We start from the raw sequence: 25,658 nt of genomic DNA on the forward strand, positions 1-25,658 counted from the left end.
CATAATGGAAGGCGTATGTGCGTGTGGGGAAATTTTCTATTTGGTAATAGGTGTGCTGTCATACACCAGCTACTACAAAGAGTACTTAGCCTTAGTATTATGTGCTAGTAGGATGGCTAAGACCTAGGAGAAGTTCCTGCTTGTCCATAGGAAGATGATGAAATGGAAAGTGCAAAACCACAGCAAAACAAAACTGTTGGCATGGGGATGTAGAAACAGACGCAGGGCTGTAAAAGGGAATGCTCCAGAGAAAGAAATAGACTGAGAAAGGGACAGGCCCAGGTCAGAGATAGATGGGCTGCTGCTAATTCCTGGGTTACACCACAAAACTCCGATTCCCTGGGCTAGCAATGCATTGAGTGGTTGAAAAACTGAAGGCAAATATGTGTTAAGAGTTTGGGCTTTTTGTTTAGATCAGCTTGTTTATGTCTCGTGTTACTAAACGAAGGCCAAGGGTGATTTTGAGGCATGTTGCACGGTTAGCATGTGGGGGAGGATGGCAGAAGGGTATGTCCATGTACACTTCCCAGTTCAGATTCCTTCTGTAGTTCATGCTAAAGAATCTGTGTAGAGCAGGAGCTCTCCTGTTGGGTGTTGCTGACACTTGGCTAATAATAACAAATATCTGCCCCCTTTTGGTAGGAGAAACCGCTGCCAGTCCTTTTGATCCAGGAGAGCTCTGGCAGGGCTGTGGGAGCCCAGCTGCTGGATCCAAAGGACCCAAACAGCACTGTAGGTGAAGGAGGGAGCACAGCTGCTTAAGCCCAGAGGATGCTGTGCTTCGAATATTTTTAAAGGCCTCCATTGCAGAAAATGTTTTGTTAGCAGAGAAGAAAAAGACTAGTTAAGCTGTGGACCACATTTTCAGAAGTGGTAAAAGCCAGTATAACCTTCTTCCTGAATAATTTGCTTTTAGTTGGAGTCTATTTGTCAGCATAGTTTGTGACTGTCCCTTGCACCCTGCCAGGTTCAGGTGTCTGAGGAGAGCTCTGGCCGCCCCTTCTCGAAGCCCGTCTCTCTGCAATGGAGGAGCCCCTGGAGCTCGCTGCCCTTCCCAGCATCGCTCCTCTGAGCGCCTGGGAGAGCGGGGTGCCCCTGCGGGAGGCGGCTGCAGGTCGCCGTTAGTGACAGATGCAGCCCCCCTTGCTTTGTTGTGTGGCTGGGAGCACCAAGCTGGTGACGCTTCCCAGGCATCTGCTTCTGTCCCTAATGCGGCCGGGCCTTATGTCACCATCGCGGCCAGCCTTTTAACCCCCTGCCCCCGGGCGGCAGCAGCGCGTCGGCCGCAGGTTCCCCGGGGCGAGCCGGCGGGCGGGGGCCGGGCTGGGCGCCGGGGTCGGCGGGGGAAGCCAGGCCAGGGCAGGGCACCAAAATAGGAGCTGCCGCTGCGGCCCCGCCGCCTCCCGCGGGCAGCGGCTCTTCCAAAGATGGTCACGGGGCCGCCGCGCTCCGCCCTGGCGTAAGTAGCGCGGCGGGGAGGCCGTGCGGGGCGGGCCGGGAGCCGGAGGGCGGCGGGGTTTCGCGGAGGGGCCCTCCGGCCCGCGGGCGGGGCGCGGACAAAGCCGCGGGGAGCCCGGGGCGGCGGTGCCGGCCGGCGGCCCCGCTCGGCCCGTCCCGGCTGCCCGCCGCTGTGCGCGGTGGCGGCGATGGCAGTGGCCGGGCAGGAGGAGTACGCGTACCTCTACCAGGACTCCGCTCACCCCGCCGAGTTCCTGGAGGCGTTCCGGGCGTTCTACCTGGACGGGCTCTTCACCGACATCACCCTGCAGTGCGCTTCGGGAGTCATCTTCCACTGCCACAGAGCCGCCTTAGCGGCTTGCAGCAATTATTTTAAAGCCATGTTCACAGCCGATATGAAAGAGAAATCTAAAAACCAGATCAGACTTCCTGGGCTCAGCCATGCTGTACTGGAAGCCCTCGTGAATTATGCATACACATCACAGATCCAGATAACAAAGAGAAATGTCCAAAGCCTGCTTCAGGCTGCAGACCTCCTCCAGTTTGTGTCAGTAAAGAAAGCCTGTGAGCAGTTTCTAGTGAGGCACTTAGATACTGACAACTGCATAGGGATGCACTCCTTTGCGGAATACCATGATTGCTCGGACCTAGAAAAAGAATCCAGGAGGATATTGTTATGGCAGTTTGAAGAAGTGTGGAAGCAGGAAGAGTTTCTGGACATTAGCAAGGAGAAGCTCTCTTTTATTCTGTCCAGAGAGAATCTCAATGTATGGAAAGAAGAGGCAGCTGTCGAAGCTGTCGTTAAGTGGGTTGCACACAACGTGGAAGAAAGAATTGAAGACATCTATGAACTGCTAAGCTGCATCAAAGTCGACTTAGATAACATGTATTTGAGGTCAGCTTTAAGCCTGCAAAAAAAGTGCCGGCTTAATGACAGTAAGATAAGGTCACTCATTTACAATGCCCTGAACCCCAGTCCCAAAGGTCTTTCCAGAAGACCCACAGCAGCCATGTATGTGATCGGGGGATATTATTGGCATCCCTTATCAGAAGTGCATGTTTGGGATCCTTTAACCAACGCATGGATCCAGGGAACAGAGATGCCGGATCACACCAGAGAGAGCTATGGGGTCACTAGCTTGGGACCAGACATATATGTGACAGGAGGTTATAGAACGGAGAGCATCGAAGCCCTTGACACCGTGTGGATATATAACAGTGAGAGAGATGAATGGACAGAAGGCTGCCCCATGCTTGATGCAAGGTATTATCACTGCGCAGTTTCCTTGAGTGGCTGCATCTACGCGTTGGGTGGTTACCGAAAAGGAGCTCCTGTGCAAGAAGCTGAGTTCTATGATCCTTTAAAAAAGAAATGGTTTCCTATTGCAAACATGATCAAAGGTAGGTAAGCTTTTGGTATGGTGTTTGCCTCAGATGTTGATCCTTTTGCGTTTGTCGCTTTTAAGTGCCATGGACACATTTAGGGTCAAGTTCTAGTGAAGTCCATGGGAATCTCCTGTTAATATTGGTGTGTTTTGGTTCAGGTCTTTACTAGCCAAATGACTGCAAACATCCAAATGCTATGCTGGGCTGTGCCACAGAACACTAGGGTGGAAAAGCAAGTGATAGTCTCGGTTTACTTTTGCCTTTTTTCAGGAGTAAAATTTCTGTTCAAATTAGAAAGAAATCAGAAAACTACCCGAGATCAGAGTCCATTCAGTAGATGGTCAAAGAGCAAACTCCAATAAAGGGATTGTATTATTTTAATATAAGACCAGATTACTAAGATTTTCTGTGTAATTGTTTATAAAGGTGTCATCTTCATTTAAAACTTCTTGCATGCGGTTTCTTCATATTTCAGTGTGTCATCTCTTTGAGATCCTCAGTTTAATCTTTAGTGTGAGGATAATGAAAAGCACTAATACCTGTTTCTAGCAGCCAAAATAATGATCTATTAAAAATGTATGAATTTGGACCACAGCCTAACTAAAGGGTATTATTTTGTTATAAAATTTATAAACAATTACATATTTTATCATACCTTTTTATAAATTAATGTAATTATAAAATATTACTGTAAGTTGATGCAACAGCATTTGTCTGCCTACATGAGAATTTTTGGAGGTATCTGTAATAGGAAAAAACATTTCTGCTCCTACAACTTTCTTCATTGTTCGTATATTTTCCAAAAACATTGCTATTATTCTATTTCCTTTAAAAATAGAAATGCTACGTTAATACTGTGAGCAGTTACATATTCTGTGCAGTTGTTTTGTCCCATTTTCTGTGTGAAACAACTTAGATGCTTGAAAAAACCCGACTAACTTCCTAATTTTGGTCCATTTTATCTTGCTAGATCCCTTGTTTTGTTTTGTTTTGTTCTCCTAGAGACAGAGTTAACATGGCTCCATTCGGTTTGTGTCCTTGTTTATACAATAGCATAATTAATAATACCATGAGAAAGACTAAAAGTATCAGAACAGATAACCCAAGACACTCAATGATCTCAACTCCCATCATCTTTGTCTTTGCCATGAGTGACTTTTAAAAATCTCTTTAACTTAGGGAAATATTGAAAGTAATTCCCTATTCCAAACCCAATGTGACAAAGTGTCTTTAATTACTGCATAAAAATTCTGTGAAATACTGTGTGGCTGTATTATATGCAATATGTATTGGTTACTGCAGTATTATTTAATTGCTCGTGACTTATGCTGATAAAATAAGATGTCTTGACAAGTTTATTTAATTTCACATTCATTTAAATACTTGCAGGTATAATTTCACCCTAAAATATTAATTAACAAGTCATTTGAAATGGGTTTATGGATGGAAGTGACCATGGTAATTGCGTGCAGTCTGAAGGCATGTTGTAACTTTCACACTGCGTACAGGTGTTGGAAATGCCACTGCCTGTGTCCTGCATGAAGTCATCTACGTAACCGGCGGTCACTATGGGTACAGGGGAAGCTGCACCTATGATAAAATCCAGAGATACCATTCAGGTAGCAATGAGTGGAGTATAGTCACCACAAGTCCGCATCCAGGTAAACAATAATTTCTGTAACGAGGGTAGAGCTTGATCTGTATCTTAAGCCCACTTAAGAGTTTCTGGCATGTTCCTAATAAAAGGAGCAATGCCTGTAGGGCAGCAAGGGTCAGAGTGGGATCATCACCCATTTCCAGGCTTTGAGGGGAAGGGAAGACCCTCTTCAAGCATCTGTTCTACAGAGATCACTGTATAAATACAGAACTAAGGAATGGCTGCATTCTATTAAATAACGTAGTAAACTAACTTTCTATAAAATCTGTCTATTCATAGGCATTTGGCAAAAATAATATGAATTTTAAAAGGGTTTTCTCTATGTTCTACATTTGGTGACAGTAAGTTTTTAAAGCAATTCTCACTAAGTACTGGTGCTCACATCTGTATCTTCTGTAATGCCTTGAGCTTGCTTTTACCAAGTGTAGCAGAAAATCCTGAGGTGTCTCCTAAGCTTAGTGAAGAACCTCATCTGCCCTCAGTGGTGCCCAGTGTTTGTCATGTAGCTGCAGTTTAAGTTAACATTAGCATGCTGAGCTCAACTGTATTCTTTTCTTCCTGAAGAATACGGATTGTGTTCAATTACGCTACAAAACAAGATCTATTTTGTGGGTGGACAGACCACAATCACGGACTGCTATGACCCAGAGCAAAACGAGTGGAAGCAGATGGCGCACATGATGGAGAGAAGGATGGAGTGTGGCGCAGTGGTTATGAACGGATGCATCTATGTAACAGGAGGATATTCCTATTCAAAAGGAACATATCTGCAGAGTATTGAGAAATATAACCCTGAACTGAATAAATGGGAAGCAGTAGGTAATCTTCCCAGCGCTATGCGGTCACATGGCTGTGTCTGTGTGTATAACGTGTAAACATTTAATTTCCATGTTGCTGCTACAGAAAACAGCTGATGCAGTATTCATGATAGCACTGATTACCTCATGAATGAGATGTATAATACAATCTCTTAGTGCACATCATTAAAAACTAGGTATAATTTGTCTTTACTTCAAACTATTCAGAAATACAAATGTGGTAACAAGACTTCCATATATTTTTCAGTCCAATTATTCTTTGTCATGAAACTTTTAAAATGACTATCTTAGAATACTTTTGTGCAGCTCTATAGGAACTACCGTGAAAACCAGATTTCATTAATCACTGGGTGGAACTATGATCTGGTGCTAAGGTGTGTAAAGCCAAACAAAATACTCTGCATTTCTATGGACTACTGGGCTTACAATGAAATCTTTGATACTCCAAAGGTAGCTATAGAAATGGTTCATTGCCACAAGCTAAGCATGTGGTACACACAGAGCAATATCACTTGGATAACTAGGTTATCACATCCAGAAATCGTGGGCAGTTACAGGATGCCTCTAATTCTATGTTCAAGTGCCACAGCGGAGGAGAGCACAGGCTGGGAATGAGGGAAGAAATGTCATGCAGTAGCCCCAGAGCACAAGCCGAAAGTGTGCACTAGTTTTCCAGAAGGAGAACAGTGCTCTGCAGTACGAGGCAGTCTGAGAAAAGTGCTCACTTTGCTGTTCTCACACTGGCAGGGCTGTTGGGAAATAATAAAAGACTCTGCGTGGCTTTGCAGTGGGCTCTCTGGCTGATGCATTGGTATCGGTGATTTTTTTTTTTTTTTCCCCAGAGACGAGCCTTGCCATGGTAGCTATTTTTTTCATGAAATTTAAGATATATGTCTTTGTGAAACAAAAGAAAGAAATGAGAGAGACTGGAAAGCTGCTAACATCTCCCCCAAGATGCAAACTTCTCTATTTTGTTTAATGCCATTCACTCTTTTTAGAATGCTAAACTGTGACTTGAGCAAAGGTGACAACTGAAGAAACTTGTCAAAATACGTTATGCGTGGAGAAATTGAATGCTAAGTGCTCCTTTGGATTTATTTATTGTCTCTCTCAAAATGTAATATGAGATTTTCAAATTCTGTCTAGAAAGCAACTTGAGGTGGGCAGGAAGGCTGTCATTTTGTCACCTCTTCACTGGGAGACGCCCGGGGCAGGCTCCCAGCGCAGCGTGGTAGTGCCAGTGCTGGCAGAAAGCAGAATCCATAGGTAGTATTTAAATAGCTGGTGTTGTTTTGACCCTGTCATCCCCAGTGTTCTCACCAGTCCTCGTTTTGCATCCTGCCATGTAGGTAGTAACACAAATGCATTTGACTGAATCGTTATTGCAGTGACTTCTTAGGATTTGTTTTCACCTCATAGCTTGTATAGACAGTGTAATGCGGGGCTTTTTATTAGCCTGGTTCCCTGAGGGAGCGAGGTGCAACTGTGTTGTCTTTCTGTGCAAGTGTCAGCTCCCCTCTGACACTGTGCTCACTTGTCTGGGTTCAGCCATCTTCTACAGGGAGGTATAGGTCTTAAAAATACACATATTTTTTTTCCCCAGGTTTTATGAAAATTAGGAATTGGATAGAGATGGGGGGAGAGAGACTGAAAGGAAGCACGAGTTGTATGGAAAGTACAAGATGGCAAAGCCTTCCCAGTGCTGAGGAGGTGGCTGTGAGGAGCATTCCTGCTCCTTGCCTTTGCTGCCCCTCACCCAGTCCTGCTGCAGCTGCTGTGGGGCCGTGCAGTCTGATAGTGGTGATCCAAATAAAGAAATGCCGTGGGGAGCAGAGAGGCTCTTTTAACCAGGATCAGTTCCCCAATCCAGCGTATAAAATGACAGCAGAAACAGCTGTTGGACGTTGGCATGAGAGGCAGGGACAACACAGGGCTGCTATAGGGTGTGGTGGGAACTTCCGACACCAGCACTACCAACAAAAATGAAATTTTGGTTTTATTGGATTTATCAGATATGATGGAAGCAGCTTTCCAGGCAGGTAAGACCCGAGTTTATAAGATTTGTTTTTCTTGATCAGAAGCATGTTCAACATTTTCTTGTTCTCTCATGTTTTTGTATTATTTCTCACTTGCATTTGATAGCTGGTAGCAGGCGGCACTCAACTCTGAGCTTTGATGTGAACTTCTGTGGTGTATATATAGTTCTTGTTTTGATGTCTTTGTGTGTCACCTTACTATGTCAGAAGCTCACGTGTGCGTGGGTTCAGCATTTTGCTCTGTTAGCTGTCCTGCTGAGAGCTATTTAATCCAATGGAATTTGTTTAAAGACTCTAAACTGTAAAGAGGTGTGGGGAATTGAACTCTGACGCTGTTTGAAATGTGTGGGCCGGGCAGGTGGGCAAAAGAAATAAAGTGTATTTGTTTCTCCTGGAAATCTCCACAGCCGAGAATTGTTCAAAGGCAGGTGGAGGTTTAAAGGACAACATTGCAAGAGCATGAAGGTGATCTTTGTATTGAACGAAACTGCAATGAACTCAATGTGTGTATGTAATTTTTCAGTGCTAAATTTGTTGAAAAACATGAGCATGGAACAACTGCTTGTGGCTGGCCCTCAGGTATATTCCGGTCCGTATCCTGTCACTGACAGTTGTTAGCCATCGCAAGGATGTAAGAACAAGGCAAGGACTAACAAAACCTCCCAGCATCCACCTGTCTGCTGCGTCAAAACTATAATGTTGGTGAAAGCCGGTGCTGTTCCGGGGTTGGAGCACAAGCACTGGATGCCAGAGTCTGCTTTCTTCCTCTGGGCACTCTGCAGGCCAGCGATAAGCTGCTTCTCCTTTGCCTCAGGGAAAAAAGTCTTTAGTTCTGACACACTAGGAGTGTGTGCTGAGCTGGTGTCAACAGAAGTCAACGACGTTACTGCCTAGGGCTTCAGAGAAGTCCGAATGTTTTGGAGATTTTTGAATGCACTAGAATAAATGGATTGTAAAAGTTCAGAGTTGTGGTTAAATTTTACCTGGTGCTATTTTTTACAATCACCTACAATGCCCTTTTCAATTACCTCATGTCTGTAGCACATCCTGAGAAAGCGTGTGGCCATTGGGTCTTGAGCACAGGCAGGAATGTGAATTCGGGGAACAGGGATTCTGGCTCCCGGTCAGCAACTCGTGCATCCGACGGGAGGGGGAAAGCTCAGCGCAGGGGGTCTTTTAGCCAATGGTGTGGTATGTTTTAATAATAATAGCTGAATGTGAACACTACATTATTATGTAGACCTTCTGTAAACTAGAAAATGAACAAATACAGAAGTTGCATCAATTAAGTTAGTACTATTTATGAAAATTTTTACTCGTGTGACTCCCATCTTTGTAGAACTATAGATGTCTACAACACATCTATAGTACTTAAGTGAATGTTTGTAATATTTAATAAATATAGTATTAGTGTACAAATAAGCTTTTGAGTTTCTTTTCCCGTTAACTGTGAACAGCAGCCCCGCACACCCCACAGCGGCTGCGGCCCGGGGTGTGAGGCGCAGCGCCGCACCGGCACTTCCTGCCGCTGCCCCTGCGTTCCCTCACGCACTGCACAAACACCAACGCGTTTCCCCGCTTCCTCGCCCCCGTTTCCCACATCGTTCCAGGCGCAGGGGCTCCTCTGGCCGCGCCGCAGAGCGCCCGTGGTGGCGGGGCTGCGGGAAGTCGAGCCTACCCAGCCCGAGGTGCCGCCGCCCCACACCGGCTTAGGGACCCTCGCGCCGGCAACCGCCCGCCCCGCCCCGCCCCGGAAGCGGCGTCCACGTGAGGGGCGGGCGGGCGGCGGCCGCGGGGGCTGCTGGGTCGCGCGGCGCCGACTGCGGCCTTTAAAGCGGTGGAGCGGGGCAGCGTGTGGGCTGGTTGCGGGGCTGCCGCAGGTTTGTGCTCGCGCGCGACCTCTCTCGCTCCCGCGCCGGGCGGCTGCACTGAGGGGGGGGATGGCGGACGGCGCTGCTCCGGGCGCGCTGCGCTCTGCCAGGCCGGGTCCCTGTGAGAAGCGGCGGGCCGCGCAGGGGCCCAGCGAGGGAGCGGCGGCCGGGGCGGGAGGAGGCCCCTGGGCGGGGGAGCACGTGCTGCCGCTCCTCCCCGGCCGTGCCCGGCGGAGGCAGGATGAGCTGCTGGCGCCGCGGCCGTTCCCTGGTGGGAGCGCCTCAGGCGGCGCTGTGAAGCGGTCGCTTCGCTGCGGGTAAGGGGGTGCCGCTCCTGCCCTGGGGCTGCCCCTGCCGCGGGAGGGGGCCCGGGCCCGGCCTCGCGGGAGCGGCTTGGAGCGGCGCGGCGGGCGGGCCGAGGGCAGCGCTCACCTCAAGCTGCGGCCGGGCCGAGGTGTCTGCTGGGCGGGAAGCTTGGCCACGGGGGTGGGGGCGGTGTGAGGAGGGGTCTGTTGTCGCTATAGTAGTATAAAAGTGTCTTGGAACAAACTGATGGTCTCCTAGCATAGACGTAAGGTTCAGGAGCCGATGTTTCTATCATTTAAGTACTTGTTATAAGAAATTCCTTGTTATATTGCACTGATTCTACTCAAAACCCAACATTTTCACATGGTATGTGAAAATAACATCTGTAATAATGAGTGGTGACAGTTAATCTTTACCTTAAAGCTGTATTTTGATGTAAGAATCTGTTTGGAAGGCTCAGACCTCTGATACATGGGTTCCTGAACAAGGCATTGCATGAATAACAGTTCCATGTTACTTCATTGGGAAAACTTTTTTTTTTTTTAATAAAGCCTTTCACTCTATTACAGTAATAGTAAAAGCAGTTAGCCTGCAACTAAGCTTTGTCCAGATCTTGAAACTATATGACTGGTAAGATGAAAATCTACTTGAGAGTTCTTTTGGGATGATCTAGCTAATATAGCATGGGATCAAATTGTTCTGACTATCCTTTTCCATTTGTAATATAAATCTCTTGCCTACTTGCTTCATTTTAACTTGTTTTCATTTTGAGTGGTACTGATACAGACTGTTGGCACACAGAAAGAATAAGACCACAAGAAGTGTGGTCTACTAAGAAAGCACTTCTAATAAAATCTAATGTAGAATTTTGCATGCTGTCCAGACTGCGATTGTTTTGCAATGGAGCTAGCTTTTTATCAGTCTTCATTGCTGCACAGCAACTGAAAACTATTGATCTGGGATTTGGATCCAGAAGACTAACTTGTGCCAAATGACTGAGCTAAAGAGCGAAGTGAGCATGTGCAGCAAGACTAGAATTGCTCTTAAATTAGAAGGCTGCTTCTGCTTTTATTCTAAATAGGTTAGAGCTCAATCAGTGTCTGAACTGAATTCCACGTATGGCAAGCTTGAGACTTTCTTGGTCCTGCCTTCTGTTTGTTGTTACTTGTAGCTGAACGGGTGCTTTTTTAGAAAAACTTTTCCAGGCTGTCCTGGTTCCGGCAAGGATGGGGTTAATTTCCAAGGAGCCGGCAGGGGAGGCACGTATTCCATACCACGTGACCCATGCCCCGCTATAAAAGGAGCTAGCCGGGGCGGGGGAGTCAGTCGCCACTCGGGGGCGGGTCGCGGCGGTGCGGGTCCGGTCGGTGCGCTTCGCGGCGGTACTGTAATCGCGTTCTTGTATTCCTTTACCGGTGTTATTGTTTTTCTTTCTTTCTTTTCTTTCTTTTTCCCTTTGTCTGTTCTGCTAAATTATAATATTTCAACCCACGAGTTTTGCCCTTTTCTGCTGATTTTTCCCACGGCTGTGGGAGTCGTGCGAGCGGCTGCGTGGTTCTCTGTTGCTGGCTGAGGCCAAACCACGACACAGGCATAAGACTTAATCTGAAGGACTTGTCCCAGGTCTTGTGTTGTTTTACACTTCTGTACAATTTGGTTTTTACCTTGAAAATACTGCGAAGGAAATAGATTTTGTTTTTCATCTCTTAGCAGCGGAGATGAGACTTATTATGGGAAAGTGAGTTGCTTGTTCTGAGTTTTTTGGTACCTGGAGTGAGGCAGACTGGGAGAGCAGCACACTGTGAGAGCTGGGGAAGTGCAAGAAAGCATATCCAAGGGTATAACAAAGCTGAAGGAGTTCAGGTGGCAGAAGCTAGGTGGAAACAAAAGCGTATGATCATAGAATGGTTTAGGTTGGAAGGGACCTTAAAGATCATCTAGTTCCAACGCCCCCGCCATGGGCAGGGACACCTCCTGCTAGACCAGGTTACTCATAGCCCCATCCAGCCTGGCCTTGAACACTTCCAGGGATGGGGCATCCACAACTTCCCTCGGCAACTTGTGCCAGTGTCTCACCACCCTCATAGTGAAAAATTTCTTCCTAATATTGATTCTAAATTTAACCTTGTCCAGTTTGAAGCCGTTACCCCTTGTCCTACCCCTATGTGCCCTCGGAAGAAGTCCCTCTTCAGCTTTCTTGTAGGCCCCCTTCAGATGTTTAAAAGCAGCTATGAGATCTCCCCAGAGGCTTTTCTTCTTCAGGCTCTTCTGTTATGCTTCACAGCACTATTATCTTGGCATTTCTTAATGGTTTCTTGGGTATCCAGCAATAAAAACAAGGCTGTCCTGCATACTTCAGACTTGTGTGGGTTTTGGCGAGGCTCTAAGAGCCAGGCTACCCTGGACAGATTGAGGGGGAGTTTCTCTCTAAATGACAAAACCAAAGCAAAGTCAACAAGTGGATTCTCTTGTAACTATACTATCTCGGACGTGCTTCCTCTGTGTAATCCTCATCTCATTCACTGGGGTAGAACTGCTGGTGATTTGGCAGCATGCACCCAAAAGGCCCCAAGTTTTATTTTAACAACTTGTATTAGGGAAAACTTGCTCCAAGAAATCCATGCACTATTTGCTATGACAGGTAAAACAGTGAAGGCCACTGAAGGACCAAGCAGATACAGCCTATGCGGAGGCTGGTCTGTATTTGACACTACATGAGAGTACAAAGCAGCTGTCTCTGCTCAGCTCACTCAACAGTGTACTTGAGACCGGCTCACCAAGTGGAACATGTTGAGGGAAGATTCCTCTGTCCAGCTCAATCTGTATTTCAGTGTGCACCAGCAGATTGTCTCTGTTCCAGAACATGTTGTTACTGCATTTTTCTTAAAACAGGATACATGATTAAAATCCAAATTATTTTTTTTCCTCAGAATATACAAGAGAGGAAAATTTTTCACATCTCTTAGTAAATTAGTGTGTCGTCTTAAACATTGATTGAGCTGTACTGTGAAAAGCACCCATAAGAAAATGGTTCACTTAAGTATGTTGCCTAGTGCTTAAAATCTGCTACACCTGGAGAAGACTTTGCAATGTGAATTAAATCACCAAACTAGTTTAAGAATATGAAGATTCACATAGCTGCCATTCAGTACTCTTTTGTTTGTTTGTTTTACACAGAGGATATAGTTTGATGTCAAATTTAACCTACTGCAACTGCTTGCTACCACAGAAAGGTTTTTCTGATTATTTTTTTTTTCCTCTTGTGCTCCCTGCTGTAACGGCTCCATCACTAGTGTTTTCTAAAAGCTGAAGCAAGTCAGTGATAAATTTATTTTATGGAACTGTTCTTCCCTTTCTTCAGTGGGGATTAACTTTCTGTTGGAGCAGGTGTTAGAGGAGCACACAAGGAGTGTGGTCAATTAGTTGATCCAATGGAAAAAGCTGGGACTACTCCATAGGCTGCCATTTAATTACACCACGTTAGGTGTAACATAAAATAGAACACTGGTTTCTCTCACAAGTCAGGTGTTGGGGACAACATTACAAGGGAGTGTTAAGATAGTTTACCACCTTATTCAGGTGCTGGCACTAATTAAGTCTCCTGTAGTCAGGGTAGCTCATGTGAGACATCTCTGAAGTAACTGCAACTGTTAGCTTGTATACTATGGCCTGGATTTTTGTAAAGTGCTTCATAGGCAAACGGATCACACTCAGCATAGCTGTCGACTAACACTTGCTGAAATCATGCTTTAAGAGTGTTACAATGTTTGGTACAGGTGGAAGTTAAGTAGTGGAGACTGGGATGCAAATTTTAAGGCTGTAAGTGCCTAGATAAAAAGAACTACAATTGAGTCAAAGGATGCAACGTAGCCTCAAGATCAGGAAGAGGAAAACTGCAGTAGGCTGAACAATGATGGGTGAATTAAACTACTAAAATAAGAAGATGGGGCTGCCAGGCGAGTGTTCTGATGAAGAACATAATTTCTTGTGACAATGGAGTCTCAGGGGAGTTTTCCCTGCTTTTACATTGTCAGTCATCTTGATGCTCTGAAAGATGTTACTGTCCTGTGAGTGGCAGAACAGCAGAATGCGTATGCTTACATCTCCCAATAAACCATGCAAGACATGAGTGCAAACCCAACCCATCTTCGCCAGTAGTCTTAATGATCACTGATCTGTGAACTGGGGTAAATAAGGGCCATGAAACTGCATCATCTTCTGTAGCTGGATTTAACAAGTGACCAAAGGGAGAAAGAAGAAATCTGTACTTCATAGTTCAAAACTGGATTCAAACTGATTTCTGACAGTGTTATAAAGCTGCATTTTTCCTCAAGCATTACTTGTCACACTCTATCTTAAGAGCAACTAGATGGACATTTTCCAATCCCAATTAACTTTCTGGCCAGTAGCTGCTTTCTTACCAACATTCTAGGGTATGTAGTGACTGTATCTGATATACTAGGATTATACGCTTAATGCCAGTTAAGGGAAGAAGTTACTTTCAAGTTAAAACATTTTACCTCTTGTCAAAGATGCCTAATTCAGTATTCAGACAGAACTGCAGTGAAGACAAGTTTGTAAAGGAGAGAACTAGACACCTTTAGGGTGTATTAGTAAATGCAGATATTTTCATTCCTTCCTCCAGTAAGTTCCTTGAACTTTCAAAGATTAATTAGGAGGCAGAAATTTCAGAAAAGTTTCTAATTATACCTATTTAGGAATATTAAAACAATTTTTGTTATTGATGTTTTGCCTAGTGATGAGAGGTTGGATTTGACTTAAAGAGCAAATGTTGTTGGCTCTCAGCTTTGTTGCTGTTAGGTACCAACTGAGGATCTGTGCCCAGAAAAAGGTAAATAACAAATAATGCCATAAAGTGCCAGCATTTTTTTTATCTTGAACATAGAATGCCAAATGCTGCCCTAACAACCAAAGTATTTTACTTGGGTTTTTTTTCCAGTTGTTTCACAGTTTCCCCTTGAAATTTTGTAGTCATGTTTAAAGTTGGCTCACAAGCATAAACGTATGGCTGAAGAACTTGCCTGTTATCTTGTTTAGATGAGGCTGTAGTGAAATGCAGCATTATACAAATATCAGTCTGTAGAAATGTACTATTCAATACTTAGTGCCTTTGCTCTATATTCTCTTCAACACAGCTGGTGAAAATGGCTGAAAACGGAGATGGTGAAAACATGTCTATTTTGGAAAGCAAAATCTGTCAGCAAATTGAGGTAAGTTCAATTTATAGTTCAGGATCTGGATTGAGATGTAGTTTTGGAGACATTCGTTGGTAGGGACTTGGCTAATGGGTAGTTAACTTCATAGGGAGTTAAACTTGAATCTTCAGCTCTTTAAAAAATGTCTGTCACAGGTCTATGACAGGTATTTAATACTTTAAGATAATTAATAATTGTTGTCTAAGTTGGAAGTTATACTTCTGTAGAGTTGCCTGTAAGACCACCATTTAAAAACACAAAAGGTTTAACTTGCTAGCATTTTAGGTGCTATAGCAAGTGAATGTATCCTTAAACAATTTATTACTATGTTCACTGATTATTCTGTCTATGCTAGCAGAAGTTGCATTTTAATTCTATACGACTTTGGGGGTGGGGGGAGCAGGGGGGAAGTCCTCCTACCCGGGAATCTGTGCTGGTCAAAATATTAGCACATCGCATAACTTGCTATTGTGATTTACTGCTTTGTAATTTATTGCTACAAATTACAACTAAATTTATGTGCCTACTTTAGATTAACTAGAGGCTTGGAGGGTTACAGTACAATGGAAAACTGAGCACATCATTTAAAACGACGTCTAGAACAAAAACGTTTGTGACCAGAATAAGCTTTGTACCTTTCTTAAACAAAACTGCAGTCTACCTTTGCCTCATTAGTCCCATTGGATGAAGCACTGGGGTTTTTTTTACAGCTTATGTGTTACAGCTAACTTTTGGAAAAGTATCACGTTAAAGCAGGAAGTAATAATTTCAGAATTTCTAATTGTTCAGATTAATGAATTTTGGTATGTCTCAATCCACTGCAGTAAGTTGTCAGATAAAAATGAGCTTTTAAGACTGAACATTCAAAGACAAATCTCTCTCCCTGCCTCCCTCCCCCTTGTTTTTTGCAGTACTATTTTGGCAATCACAATCTACCAAGAGACAAGTTCCTAAAGGAACAGATCAAACTAGATGATGGCTGGGTGCCTTTAGAAGTAATGATCAAATTCAACAGGTAAAAACAAAGTACAACTAATCTGGATGGAAGGGTAACTTTCAGATACTTATCCCTATTTGGGGCCAAATATCTCTGGTCTGCAAGTACAACTCCTATTGCTGTTTTAACATTTGGCTTCAGCTTTGCCTGTATATTTGTAATAACCTGTCTCTGTTTACTCAATAGGTTAAGTCGCCTTTCAAAAGATTTTACTGTTATTGTAGAAGCGCTAAGAAAATCCAAGACTGGTTTAATGGAAATAAATGAAGACAAAACTAAAATCAGAAGATCTCCAAACAAACCCCTTCCTGAATTAAATGACCAGTATAAGGCTGCAATTAAAAACAGATCTGTATATGTTGTAAGTAAACTTCTTCCTTTGCTCTGTGGTGTTCTGCATGACTTTGACTGAAAACCATCTAAGTAAAGCTTATATAGGTTATCATTTCTGACTGTCAGTTTGTTGCATGTAACTGAAGCTTGTTGCTATCTTGCAGAAAGGCTTTCCACTAGATGCAACTCTTGATGATATCAAAGAATGGCTTGAGGATAAAGGTCCAGTTGAAAACATTCAAATGAGGAGAACATTGCAGAGAACATTTAAGGTAGCTCCTGGGATGAACAGTTAGACCTGGGGCAGGGATCCCCCTTGACAACATTTCTGGTCAATGACTCTAACACTGAATGTCTCTTGCCATTTAACAGGGCTCAATATTTGCAGTTTTCGATAGTGTTGAATCTGCTAAGAAGTTCACAGAGATTCCAAACCAAAAGTACAAAGACACAGAGCTGATAGTACTTTTCAAGTAAGTCCACTTGACCATTATTAGTTCATACATCAGTTAAGGGTGGATTTAGACAAGAACCTGGCTTGAGCTGAGAAGTGTAAGTTTCTCCACTGTTGTGCAGGTATTGATAGCTGTACCTTTTGGACACTAGCATCTCAACTCCCAAACATAATCTTAACTGTTTCTTGGCTACTGCTGTCTTACAAAGGAATCATAATGGAATACTTTAAGTGGTATTAACTTAGCTTATATTCTATTGAAGGGAGGAGTATTGTATAAAGAAGAATGAAGAAAAGAAACAAAACAAAGTAGAAGCTAAAGCAAGAGCTAAACAGTAAGTCATTGATTGAAGTGCCTTGTTTTGCTCACCTGACCACACTTGAACCAACTCTTAACTAATTTAACTTTTCTACAGGGAAAAAGAAGAAAAACAGAAACAAGCAGCAGATGCTGAAATGGTATGGGTTTCTTAAATCTCTGTACCTGAAAATTATGCAGTGCTTGCTTTTGTATGGATTTTCAATCCACAAATAACAAACATGCTCCTGCAGGTACATTTTGTAAAGCTAACACGTAGGATATTCAGAGTTTGGAATTCTATAATATAGAGTACTTTCTAGAAAATTCCTTCAGCTTTTCCAACTAACCTACAGTAAGACTTTTTTATCATGGTATTTAATCTTATTTTCAAGAGACTAATTTTGTTTAAAGAATCATATCCTGAATTTAAATTATTAGGCAAGTGACCACCTGTTCAGAAGTCATCCTAAATGCACCATTGAGATGATTGTCTGCTGTGGTATTTGAAGGATCCAGTAAGGATTTAATCAGTTTTATATAGATTTTCAACCTGAGGCGTCAGCCTTCAGAAAACTGTTTTGTAGAATTTAAAGAGTGTAACTCTCTTACAGGAAAGGAGTCCTAAGTTCCACGTTGTCGTGGTTTAGGCCAAATCGGCTACTGGGGATGTGGGGGGCCCCAGATGGGACTGACAGGTGCTCCCCTCTACCCCTCTTCAAAGAGAGAGGCAGAGCAGGGAAAAAAAGAGACTTACGAGTTTAGAGGGAACTAAAATACGTTAATGAAATATTAATAATAAAACAAAATAATGAAATATATACAAAACCATATCAAGCTCCCAGGATGACAATCATATCACTGGCTGGCACTGGGGAAGTCCCAGACTGGACTCAGTGATGGATGGGAACTAGATTCCAGGTCTGGATTCAGGATCGGGATCAAAGGCAGATGAACAGACAGTCCTCAGATGTCAGCCATTGAAGAAAGAGCAAGCTGACCCTTTGATCTCTCAGCTTTTATACTGAGCATGAGGCAGATGGGATGGAATACTCTTGGTCAGTTTTGGGTCACCTGTCCTGTCTGCTCCTCCCCGCAGGTGGGACCCCACTGCGCTTTTCCATTTCTGACCCTCCAACAGGGCAAATAACAAAGTGAGCTGGCCTTGAGTGTTACAGCAATATGTATAAGCAAGAGCCTTTCTGCATACCATGCCTTGGCATCAACTATAAACATCAATCTTATCACTCTGAGAGAGCTATCAGTGTCTGCACAATGTGCTGTTAATTTCAGTAGTTGGAAGAGGCCTAGCTAAGAAGCAAAGTTACTGAACAAAATTGGTCCTGTTTTACCTCAAACCAGGACACACATAAATGTATTATAGTAAGCAAAGAAAATTTTAAAAGGGAGGGGGGGGAAAGGGGACACACCATGCAAGTCTTGGTCATCAGCATAAATAGCTATGTAGCAAGAATGCTTGGGTTACTGATGGTGCTAAGGGAGGTGACTTAAATTGCTTATTTATCACTACCATGTTTTAATAGTGTAAGGATTGGGGGGAGGGGGAGAATATTCGGGATTGACTCTTCAACAAAAATATGGGGTTTCTTATTTCATTTAGAAGTCTCTGGAAGAAAAGACAGGATGTCTTCTGAAGTTTTCTGGTGATCTCGATGATCAAACATGCAGAGAAGATCTCCATGATGTATTTTCTGATCATGGAGAAATCAAATGGATATACTTTGTCAGAGGTGCGAAGGAGGTCAGTAGAATCTTGGACAAGGAGTTAAGATCTCTGGGTTAAAGCTTGAAACTGAATGATTAAATGCTTGTTCTTTTATATAATCAAATAAGAAATTATTTATTTGACTTGTGGAATTGCAGAATATGTAGAGAATTAAATTATTCCCTAAACTCTTTCAAAAGAACAGGTAAATGTTCCAGCCTTCTCAGTTGATAAGTTCAAAACTGACTGAGAATGTTTGTTAGGACAGTCTGAGGGTTTTGCTTCAGTCTAGACACATTTTACATTATGCAAGAGTAATGAACTTGCTGAAGTACCTAACAGAGTATGTTGTTCATCATTCTAGTTGAATGTTTTCGCAGTAAGATCAAATGCAAATGCCACTCTTCTTTTTAAGGGAATTATCCTATTTAAGGATATTGCAAAAGAAGCTCTGGAAAAAGCCACAGCAGCACATAATGGAAACTTACAGCTTCGGAACAAGGATGTTACATGGGAAGTGCTAGAAGGAGATGCAGAGAAAGAAGCTCTGAAAAAAATACTGGAAGATCAGCAAGAGTTGCTGAAACAGAAAACAAAAGGTCTGCCTTTTATTGGTTTAAGCATTTGTAATGTTCAAGAAGTGGCATTGTGTGAAAGTAACTGTAAAAAGTGAATACATACTAAGCACTAACTGTAAAATATTCTTTTGAGCTTGCCAGTTGAAAGACATGATACAAAGTTACTGACATCTTATATCCCCACAGGACGCAAAATTAAAGGAAAAGGAAGAGGGGGGAAGGTACCTCAAGGTGCACACAAAGGGAAAGTACAGTTTCAGGGTAAGAAAATAAAGTTTGAGAATGAAGAAGAAGGTGGCGAAGATGATACTAAAACAGGTATGTCATTCTGTGTAATGGAGGCAGCTTCTTTAGTACATGGATCTACTTTCTGGAGAAGTATCCATGTTTCTTACAGGTATTTCAGATTTGGCCCTACATCGTAGTATTTCTGTCCTCTGTCAGTATCAGCGAAGCAACTTTTTAAGGGTCTTCTGCTTGATTCCTTCCAGAATTGTCCAAAAAGCATATTAAAATAATTACTAGGTAGCTGAGGCTGTACTGCAGGGCTGTTTAAAGCATTCTGCATTGAAAGATAGTAGTTGTCAGCAACATTACACAACTGTACAGACCCAGTCTCTTGAGTGGTGATTTTTTTCCCTTGTGGATAAGAGAAGACTAATCAGTCTGCATATTGGTATTTAGCTTGGAGAAGATGAGAAGCTAAGCTTCTGTTCATTAGATAAGGTACCTGCTTAAACAAAACCCAGTGAAACCTACTCCTGTTAGATTGTGTTCCTTCATCTTCTTACCTGCCCTCCTGTAAAGTTATACGGGGAAGAAGCCCTCCGAAGTTGGTGTACTACTTCAGATGGTGAACATCTAAAAGCTCTAAGTCACAGTAATAAGTAGACCCTGTAGCAGAGCAGTGGCTTTGGATAAACTGGGACTCATGCTTGAACTTACATGGTAGGAAGGGGTTTGTTTTTTCAGAAGACTTCAGGTAATACTGAAGAAATACTTTCTTTTACCATAAATGACTACATATTTAATCTTGCAGAACCAGCAAGTCCCAAGAAGAGACCACTAGAGGAAACAGAAAAAGAAGAACCTGCACCAAAACAACTGAAAACAGAAAACGGAGATGGAGATCAGTAATACTGAAATAAATAAAAAAATTCATCGATTTTATTGTTCCATTTTCAATAGGTTTTAAAGACATGCCTCAGTTCAGGAGCTTCTTCGCAGAAAATCTAATGAAATCCACTTCAATGTCAACCTACAATGAGAGGAAAGCTTCATTTTGTTGGGTTACAGCTTTTCTTTTTGTTGTTGTGTAAGAAGCATGCTTACTCTTAACATACCACCCTGGAAAACTCTTTTATATTTATAGTTTTGTTTATACTGTCAGGTCCTCTCAACTTCTCTGGCACCTCATTCAAATGTAAAAGGTTCTGGACTTTGTAATCTTGCAGTTATGTTAAAAAGCAGCTGCCAATAAATTCAGAACTTAAAACTGCTTACTACTGAAGCCTGGGTGTTAACATAGTATAATGCTGTAAAACTGTGAAGTAGCAAAGCTGAAGGACAGAATTCTATCATTTTAAGTTCAACTCACCAAGAGAATAGGTACAGCTGAATAAAACTTCTAGTCTTTGCTACTCAACATACCTAACAATCTTCAAGCCTTGCTCAGTCTACTCCAGGATTCTCTCTACTTCCCCTGTGGTAATGGGATAAATGTCTCCTAGGCCAGCATTCAGCACCCAGGAACTTGCCCTACTCTAGCATCCTGGCTTAACCTTCTATTGTGGGATGAAGCACACAGCTTCCTCCTGCCCCTTTTAAGATGGTTCTATGAGGGATTTCACTATTTGCAGCGTGGAGCATGGAACACTGAAATAATGCTACAGCTGTAAAATCCTAGTTACTCTGGCCTTCATTTTTTAATTCAGTCTAAATTGCAGTTGCAGATAGGATCAAGAAAATAACCATTAAAAGTTGAGTGAAGGAGGCTGCCCTTAGCTTTTTCACATCTAGTTGCAGTGCTGGCTTTAATCTTTGTGTGTAGCTTTGACTTGCATTACAATGATTCTTCTCCCTGTTTGACTACAAAATGTAGTAACAGCAATGCCATCATAGTGAACTTCTCTCAAGTGCTGTGAGCATTCCTCATCCAGTACGTGTGGCCCTAAAACTTAAGTTTTCTTAAACAGAATTTATTCACCTGCCTAGTACAAGACAGAGCATCTTCTCGGTTATGTTAGGTTTTATACTTACTGATTTCTTCTTATGGAACTTGTATGATGCTGGTAGGTCATATCTAAGTTCTGTGAACAGTACAAAGAATACTTGTTACACTGGAATGATTATTAGTCAATTGACTTACACTCTACAGCCATGTTCTGCTGTTTCTTCTATTGCGCGCCTCTGTTGCCCCCTGACTGGATAACTGTTTTGACCTCTGGACTAGATTATGACTGAAGATTTAAGCCAACCACATCACACAGTAAGTGGATGGCTGAAATGCAGTTGTGTTTCACAAACTTGTGCAACTTCCATGTCTGAAGTTGTATGACTGTATAAAGTGTCCAGCTGGCAATATTTAAGGACAGGATGCTTTTTTGTGTCAGAACTGATCTGCACTTTGCTTTTGTTATTCAGGAACAATCCCCTTTTGAAGCAGGAAGGTAGGTAACTTCTGCTTGAATGTAAAAAAATCTAGTCCAGGAAGAAATCCAATTCTAGTTCTGCACAGAATATGCGTTCCTCAGAGCTTTATTAAGTGCCTGCTTGTGTTCTATCCAGGCAGCAAGGTATTTAAAAAAAAAAAAAAAAAAAAAGCAGCTGCGTAAAAAAATGCCTGTGTCATTTTCAGTGTTAAAACAAACTTAAGTTTACCTCAGGCTGTTAAGACTGGCTGGTAGTGTTAGAGGTATTAGCCCTGAACAAAATGTTTCAACTTTCTTTGCTTTTTTCTTTAACAACAAATTAGTCTTACCTGCTATGACTTCCATCTTCACTTCCCATTCATCTGCTTTCTTTTGAATGTGCTACAATATTAAGTAGATACAGGTAAATTTAAAAGCTCTTTTCTACGCTGTCTTAGAAACATGTACACCTCTGTACTTAAGTCATCTCCTGTGCTTTTGTTTTTCAAGCTAAAACATTAGATCACATACTTACCTTGATTTATGTGTGAGATCACAGTTATTTGACATGATTAGTGTTTACCTGAAACAAGTTTCATCCCCCATAAGGGTGTGAACAAATCAGTGAAGATATAGATGTCATCATTAAATACCAGCTATTTCATTGCCTAGTTAATGCTCACCCCGCTAAAATGAAGGACTTACCTGCCGTGTTGAAGTTTTGTGAAGGGAATATACAGCTGTTTTTGCCATTTGTAAAGCAGTTTTCAGAAAAATCATATCCATTCCTAAAAGAATGTTGAAATTATTGAATTGTTAAATGCAAGCTTAAACTAGAGAATTTAAGTATTTGCTTCATGCTTCAATTTTTCTGGAGTAATAGCTATTTGAGAAACAGCACTGAATACATTAAGGTACATAATATATTTCTAAAATCCAATTACTTTTACTAAAAGAGAAGAATGATAGGGATATGAAATAGCTAGTATCGTTTATTTCAAACCCAGCGATTGTTAGTTAACAATGCTGAAGTTGTTAATCTGTATTTAGGAAACTGATTCCAGATCAGCAAACCTCTAGGTAATTACAATAGATATTGTAATAAAGAAGGAAGATGTTTCATTAAGTATTTTCCATTCCTAATAATTTTTAACTGACTTTCAGAATTACCAACCTTTATTATGCTTGGTACCAAATGGAGGGTTCATAACAACTGTGTCAAAAGTCTCTGACATGCTGTCAGATAAAGAACAGACATCACACTGAACCATGTTGACATTTGTGAGCTCAAAGTCTTCAATATTGCTGTTAAATATTTCCAGTGCATCTGCATCTATGTCAAACCCCACACACAATCTATTAAAAAAAAAAGTGCCACATATTAGTCTCTTACAAAATGAAATGGTGTTTAAATTCTATAGTAAAGTTAAAGGGATCTGTGTACACAGCTTGTTTTACCTAGGAAATGTAACAAGCATACGCTATAAATTCAGTGTGATAAAAATGCGAGTAGCTCTGTTGCACTTTCTCAAATATCCTTTTCAAGGTTGTGAAGGAAGTTTCACGTGTTCATTTAGTGCTTCAGGGGAAAACAAACATTATGACTTCCAAATTCATGGAAACTGTCCATCTCTTCCACTATTTGAATGGTTACTGACTGTCTAAACATATTAAATTGCCTAATTATGCAGCAGATTAGATATCTAAAATTATTTTAGTTCTGCATTGCTTTGTTCTAATCTTATTTTCTACTCTTCTATGCCAGAAAAAAACAACCAGAACTTACTATTAAATACTTACCCTGCTCCTAACATTGCACTTCCAATGCTGAGCATGCCACAACCACATCCTAAATCTGCAATTGTTTTGTTTTCAATATCATCAAAGGTATTGTGAATTGTATAAAGCATACATGCTGGGTAAAAAAAAAACAAACAATAAAAACAAACAATAAAAACCCCACAGGTCAATAATATCAAATATGCATCTGATTAATCAAGAAAATTCAGAAAACTCTGAATTAAAGGTTTCTTGTAATGCAAAATTAAGCTAATGTTCTCAGTGCCTGTAATTTTCATTTATATGTGAAAACAAGTCAAAAACATTTTGACGAGTTACAGAACTCTATCTTTGGTGGAGAGAATACACATAGAGCTGTGAGTATTGTTTATGGAAAAAGTATGCCTCTAAATTTGTTTGGGGGAAAAACAATAGAAAGATGTAAAATATTGGGAAAAAATCATAATTAAGGTATGGATGAGTATATATGCTTCTACTGTTTCTTGTGTGTCATGACATAAGTCCATTTCAGCTTTCTCATTTACAGATTAAGATGTTTCTATCACAACATTATCTTTTAAATCAATTTATTTTTGGATTGTACGTTAACAGTGTACTTATAATAAAAGAAGCTAACAGGTCATTAAAAAATAATTACATTCCTGCTGGACACAATTTCTCAACTACTTTCGGTGTAAAAGCTTCAAATGAGATAATGCAGTAGAAACACTTTTTATTTATTTATTTATTTTAAAGTGCTGATGAAGAACTAGTAAAAGAGACGCCAGTACTGTAGGTAACATCTACCTGCGATATGAGGTCTTGTTGGATACTGTTCAAGGAGTAGTTTTGGACTTTGAAAAGTATCAACTTGTTGAAGACAGCTTTCCAGTTCTTTAAGCTTTAATTTCTTCATGTTTATACTTTAACTAAGGAAAATAATGTGTAATCAGTTGCAATGACATAAATAAACTACATATTATTTTAAATTATAGTTAAAACCCCACTGTCCTCCTCTCCATCCCAGCTGTTCCCATGCAGCCGTTTCCAGGGTTCCAGCTGACGGCACACGGATGGTGGTGGACACACACGCACAAGCGCGGTGCCGGCTAACGCGAGGCCGTTCCCGGACCGCGGCAGCCCTTTTCCTCGCGCACCGCCGATGACCGGCTCCCGCCGCGCAGGCCCCGCGCCTGCCTCGGCCCGCTGCACCGGCCCTGGGCGCGGGGCTCCGCTCCCACCGACAGGCCCCGCCCGCCGCCGAGAAAGGCGTCCGGGCCCAAGCGCCGCAGGAACCGACCCCAAGGAACCTCCGCCACCCACCCAGCTCGCCCGCCCGCAGATCCACACACACCTCCACCGCCCCGTGACACCGCCTCCACTCACCACAGCCCGGCGGGGAGGGCTGAGGGGCCGGACCGGCCTGGGCCCACCCCAGCGCAGCCGCGCACTTCCGCCGCGCCGCCCGGCCCGGCCCAGCCCCGCGCTGCGCCGCGCCGCGCGCCAGCCCCCGGCGCCGGGCCGGGCCGCCGAGCGACGTACTGCCGCGCCCCGCCCTCCTGGCGTGAGGCGGCCGCCGCCGGGCCTGCGGCAGGGCCGCCGCCCCGGGCTGGGCAAACGGGGACCGGCGGGGATGAAATGCGGCTCAACTTTCCCCTTCGTGTAACGAACAACTGTTACCTTGGCTGTCACGTATTATAAACGCGATACATTTTGTTACAACCTCATGCATAACGGCCGCCGGGTTGCCTGTGGAAGCCGGGCCTCCCGCGCTCGTCCCCCAGCAACTCCGTGGCGGGCAAGCCATTAGGGCCGGGAAGGGAACGGGCCTCTGCCGGCCTGGCAGAGAGGACGGCCCTTGAGAGGGAAGTGACAGGTTCACTCACTTTTCTCACGTTTTTGCTTCCTACGACCCTGGGGGGAGGGCTACTGCACCGCCTGCCCGGCAGCCCCTGCCCTGAAGGGACCGCACGGCGAGTCACCAGCCATGGCAGATCTAGGACAGCCATGGGAGATCTGGTGACAAAGAGGGGTGTCCCCTTCGGGAGCCTGGAGTTTTGTTGCTGTCAGATAAAAGGGTACTTTCATTTAGGGACAGTCTTGTTTTGGGGGATT

At 43.0% G+C, this 25,658-nt stretch overlaps 3 protein-coding genes across 6 annotated transcripts; 2 read left to right on the forward strand and 1 right to left on the reverse strand.

Moving 5' to 3' along the window:
* Positions 1–1,646: 1,646 nt before the first annotated feature.
* Positions 1,647–5,454, forward strand: KLHL23 (kelch like family member 23; the record flags this gene model as incomplete). The annotated part of the gene is made up of 3 exons (XM_082483759.1): positions 1,647–2,859; positions 4,353–4,505; positions 5,066–5,454. 3 exons carry the CDS (start codon positions 1,647–1,649, stop codon positions 5,374–5,376), a joined length of 1,677 nt encoding a protein of 558 aa, XP_082339885.1. The 3' UTR covers positions 5,377–5,454.
* Positions 5,455–7,342: 1,888 nt separating this feature from the next.
* SSB (small RNA binding exonuclease protection factor La) lies at positions 7,343–20,632 on the forward strand. 3 transcript variants are annotated; one of them, XM_082484543.1, is made up of 13 exons: positions 9,167–9,235; positions 10,102–10,162; positions 14,689–14,763; positions 15,660–15,763; positions 15,932–16,106; positions 16,243–16,350; positions 16,451–16,551; positions 16,796–16,867; positions 16,949–16,991; positions 18,452–18,592; positions 18,972–19,155; positions 19,321–19,452; positions 20,174–20,632. In XM_082484543.1, the coding sequence occupies exons 3-13, from the start codon at positions 14,698–14,700 to the stop codon at positions 20,269–20,271; spliced, it is 1,224 nt and encodes a 407-aa protein (XP_082340669.1). In that variant the 5' UTR covers positions 9,167–9,235; positions 10,102–10,162; positions 14,689–14,697; the 3' UTR covers positions 20,272–20,632. The 3 variants fall into 3 exon arrangements, with proteins under 3 accessions (XP_082340670.1, XP_082340668.1, XP_082340669.1); XM_082484544.1 differs by lacking the exons at positions 9,167–9,235; positions 10,102–10,162 and adding an exon at positions 7,343–7,358; XM_082484542.1 differs by lacking the exon at positions 10,102–10,162 and having other exon boundaries at positions 9,160–9,235.
* Positions 20,272–25,009, reverse strand: METTL5 (methyltransferase 5, N6-adenosine). Of its 2 annotated transcripts, none has more exons than XM_082484545.1 (8): positions 24,898–25,009; positions 24,351–24,472; positions 23,565–23,679; positions 22,939–23,120; positions 22,470–22,552; positions 22,115–22,166; positions 21,394–21,443; positions 20,272–20,392 (listed from the first exon to the last, which is right to left on the reverse strand). In XM_082484545.1, the coding sequence occupies exons 2-8, from the start codon at positions 24,457–24,459 to the stop codon at positions 20,339–20,341; spliced, it is 645 nt and encodes a 214-aa protein (XP_082340671.1). In that variant the 5' UTR covers positions 24,460–24,472; positions 24,898–25,009; the 3' UTR covers positions 20,272–20,338. The 2 variants fall into 2 exon arrangements, with proteins under 2 accessions (XP_082340671.1, XP_082340672.1); XM_082484546.1 differs by having other exon boundaries at positions 24,930–24,991.
* Between the last annotated feature and the right edge of the window lie 649 nt (positions 25,010–25,658).

This window comes from Vanellus vanellus (genome assembly GCF_965231255.1).
Source record: "Vanellus vanellus genome assembly, chromosome: 5".
NCBI lineage: Eukaryota > Metazoa > Chordata > Aves > Charadriiformes > Charadriidae > Vanellus > Vanellus vanellus.

Bases quoted from the DNA above. Each gene is read 5' to 3' on its own strand.
- SSB (XM_082484544.1), top strand. From the start codon at position 14,698: ATGGCTGAAAACGGAGATGGTGAAAACATGTCTATTTTGGAAAGCAAA. The intron at 16,868-16,948 runs GTAAGTCATTGA...ACTTTTCTACAG, and splicing joins GCTAAAGCAAGAGCTAAACA to GGAAAAAGAAGAAAAACAGA. The intron at 19,156-19,320 runs GTCTGCCTTTTA...ATATCCCCACAG, and splicing joins GCTGAAACAGAAAACAAAAG to GACGCAAAATTAAAGGAAAA.
- METTL5 (XM_082484545.1), bottom strand. From the start codon at position 24,459: ATGAAGAAATTAAAGCTTAAAGAACTGGAAAGCTGTCTTCAACAAGTT. The intron at 23,680-24,350 runs GTAGATGTTACC...TTTTTTACCCAG, and splicing joins AACAAGACCTCATATCGCAG to CATGTATGCTTTATACAATT. The intron at 21,444-22,114 runs GTAAGACTAATT...TACTGTTCACAG, and splicing joins GAAGATGGAAGTCATAGCAG to AACTTAGATATGACCTACCA.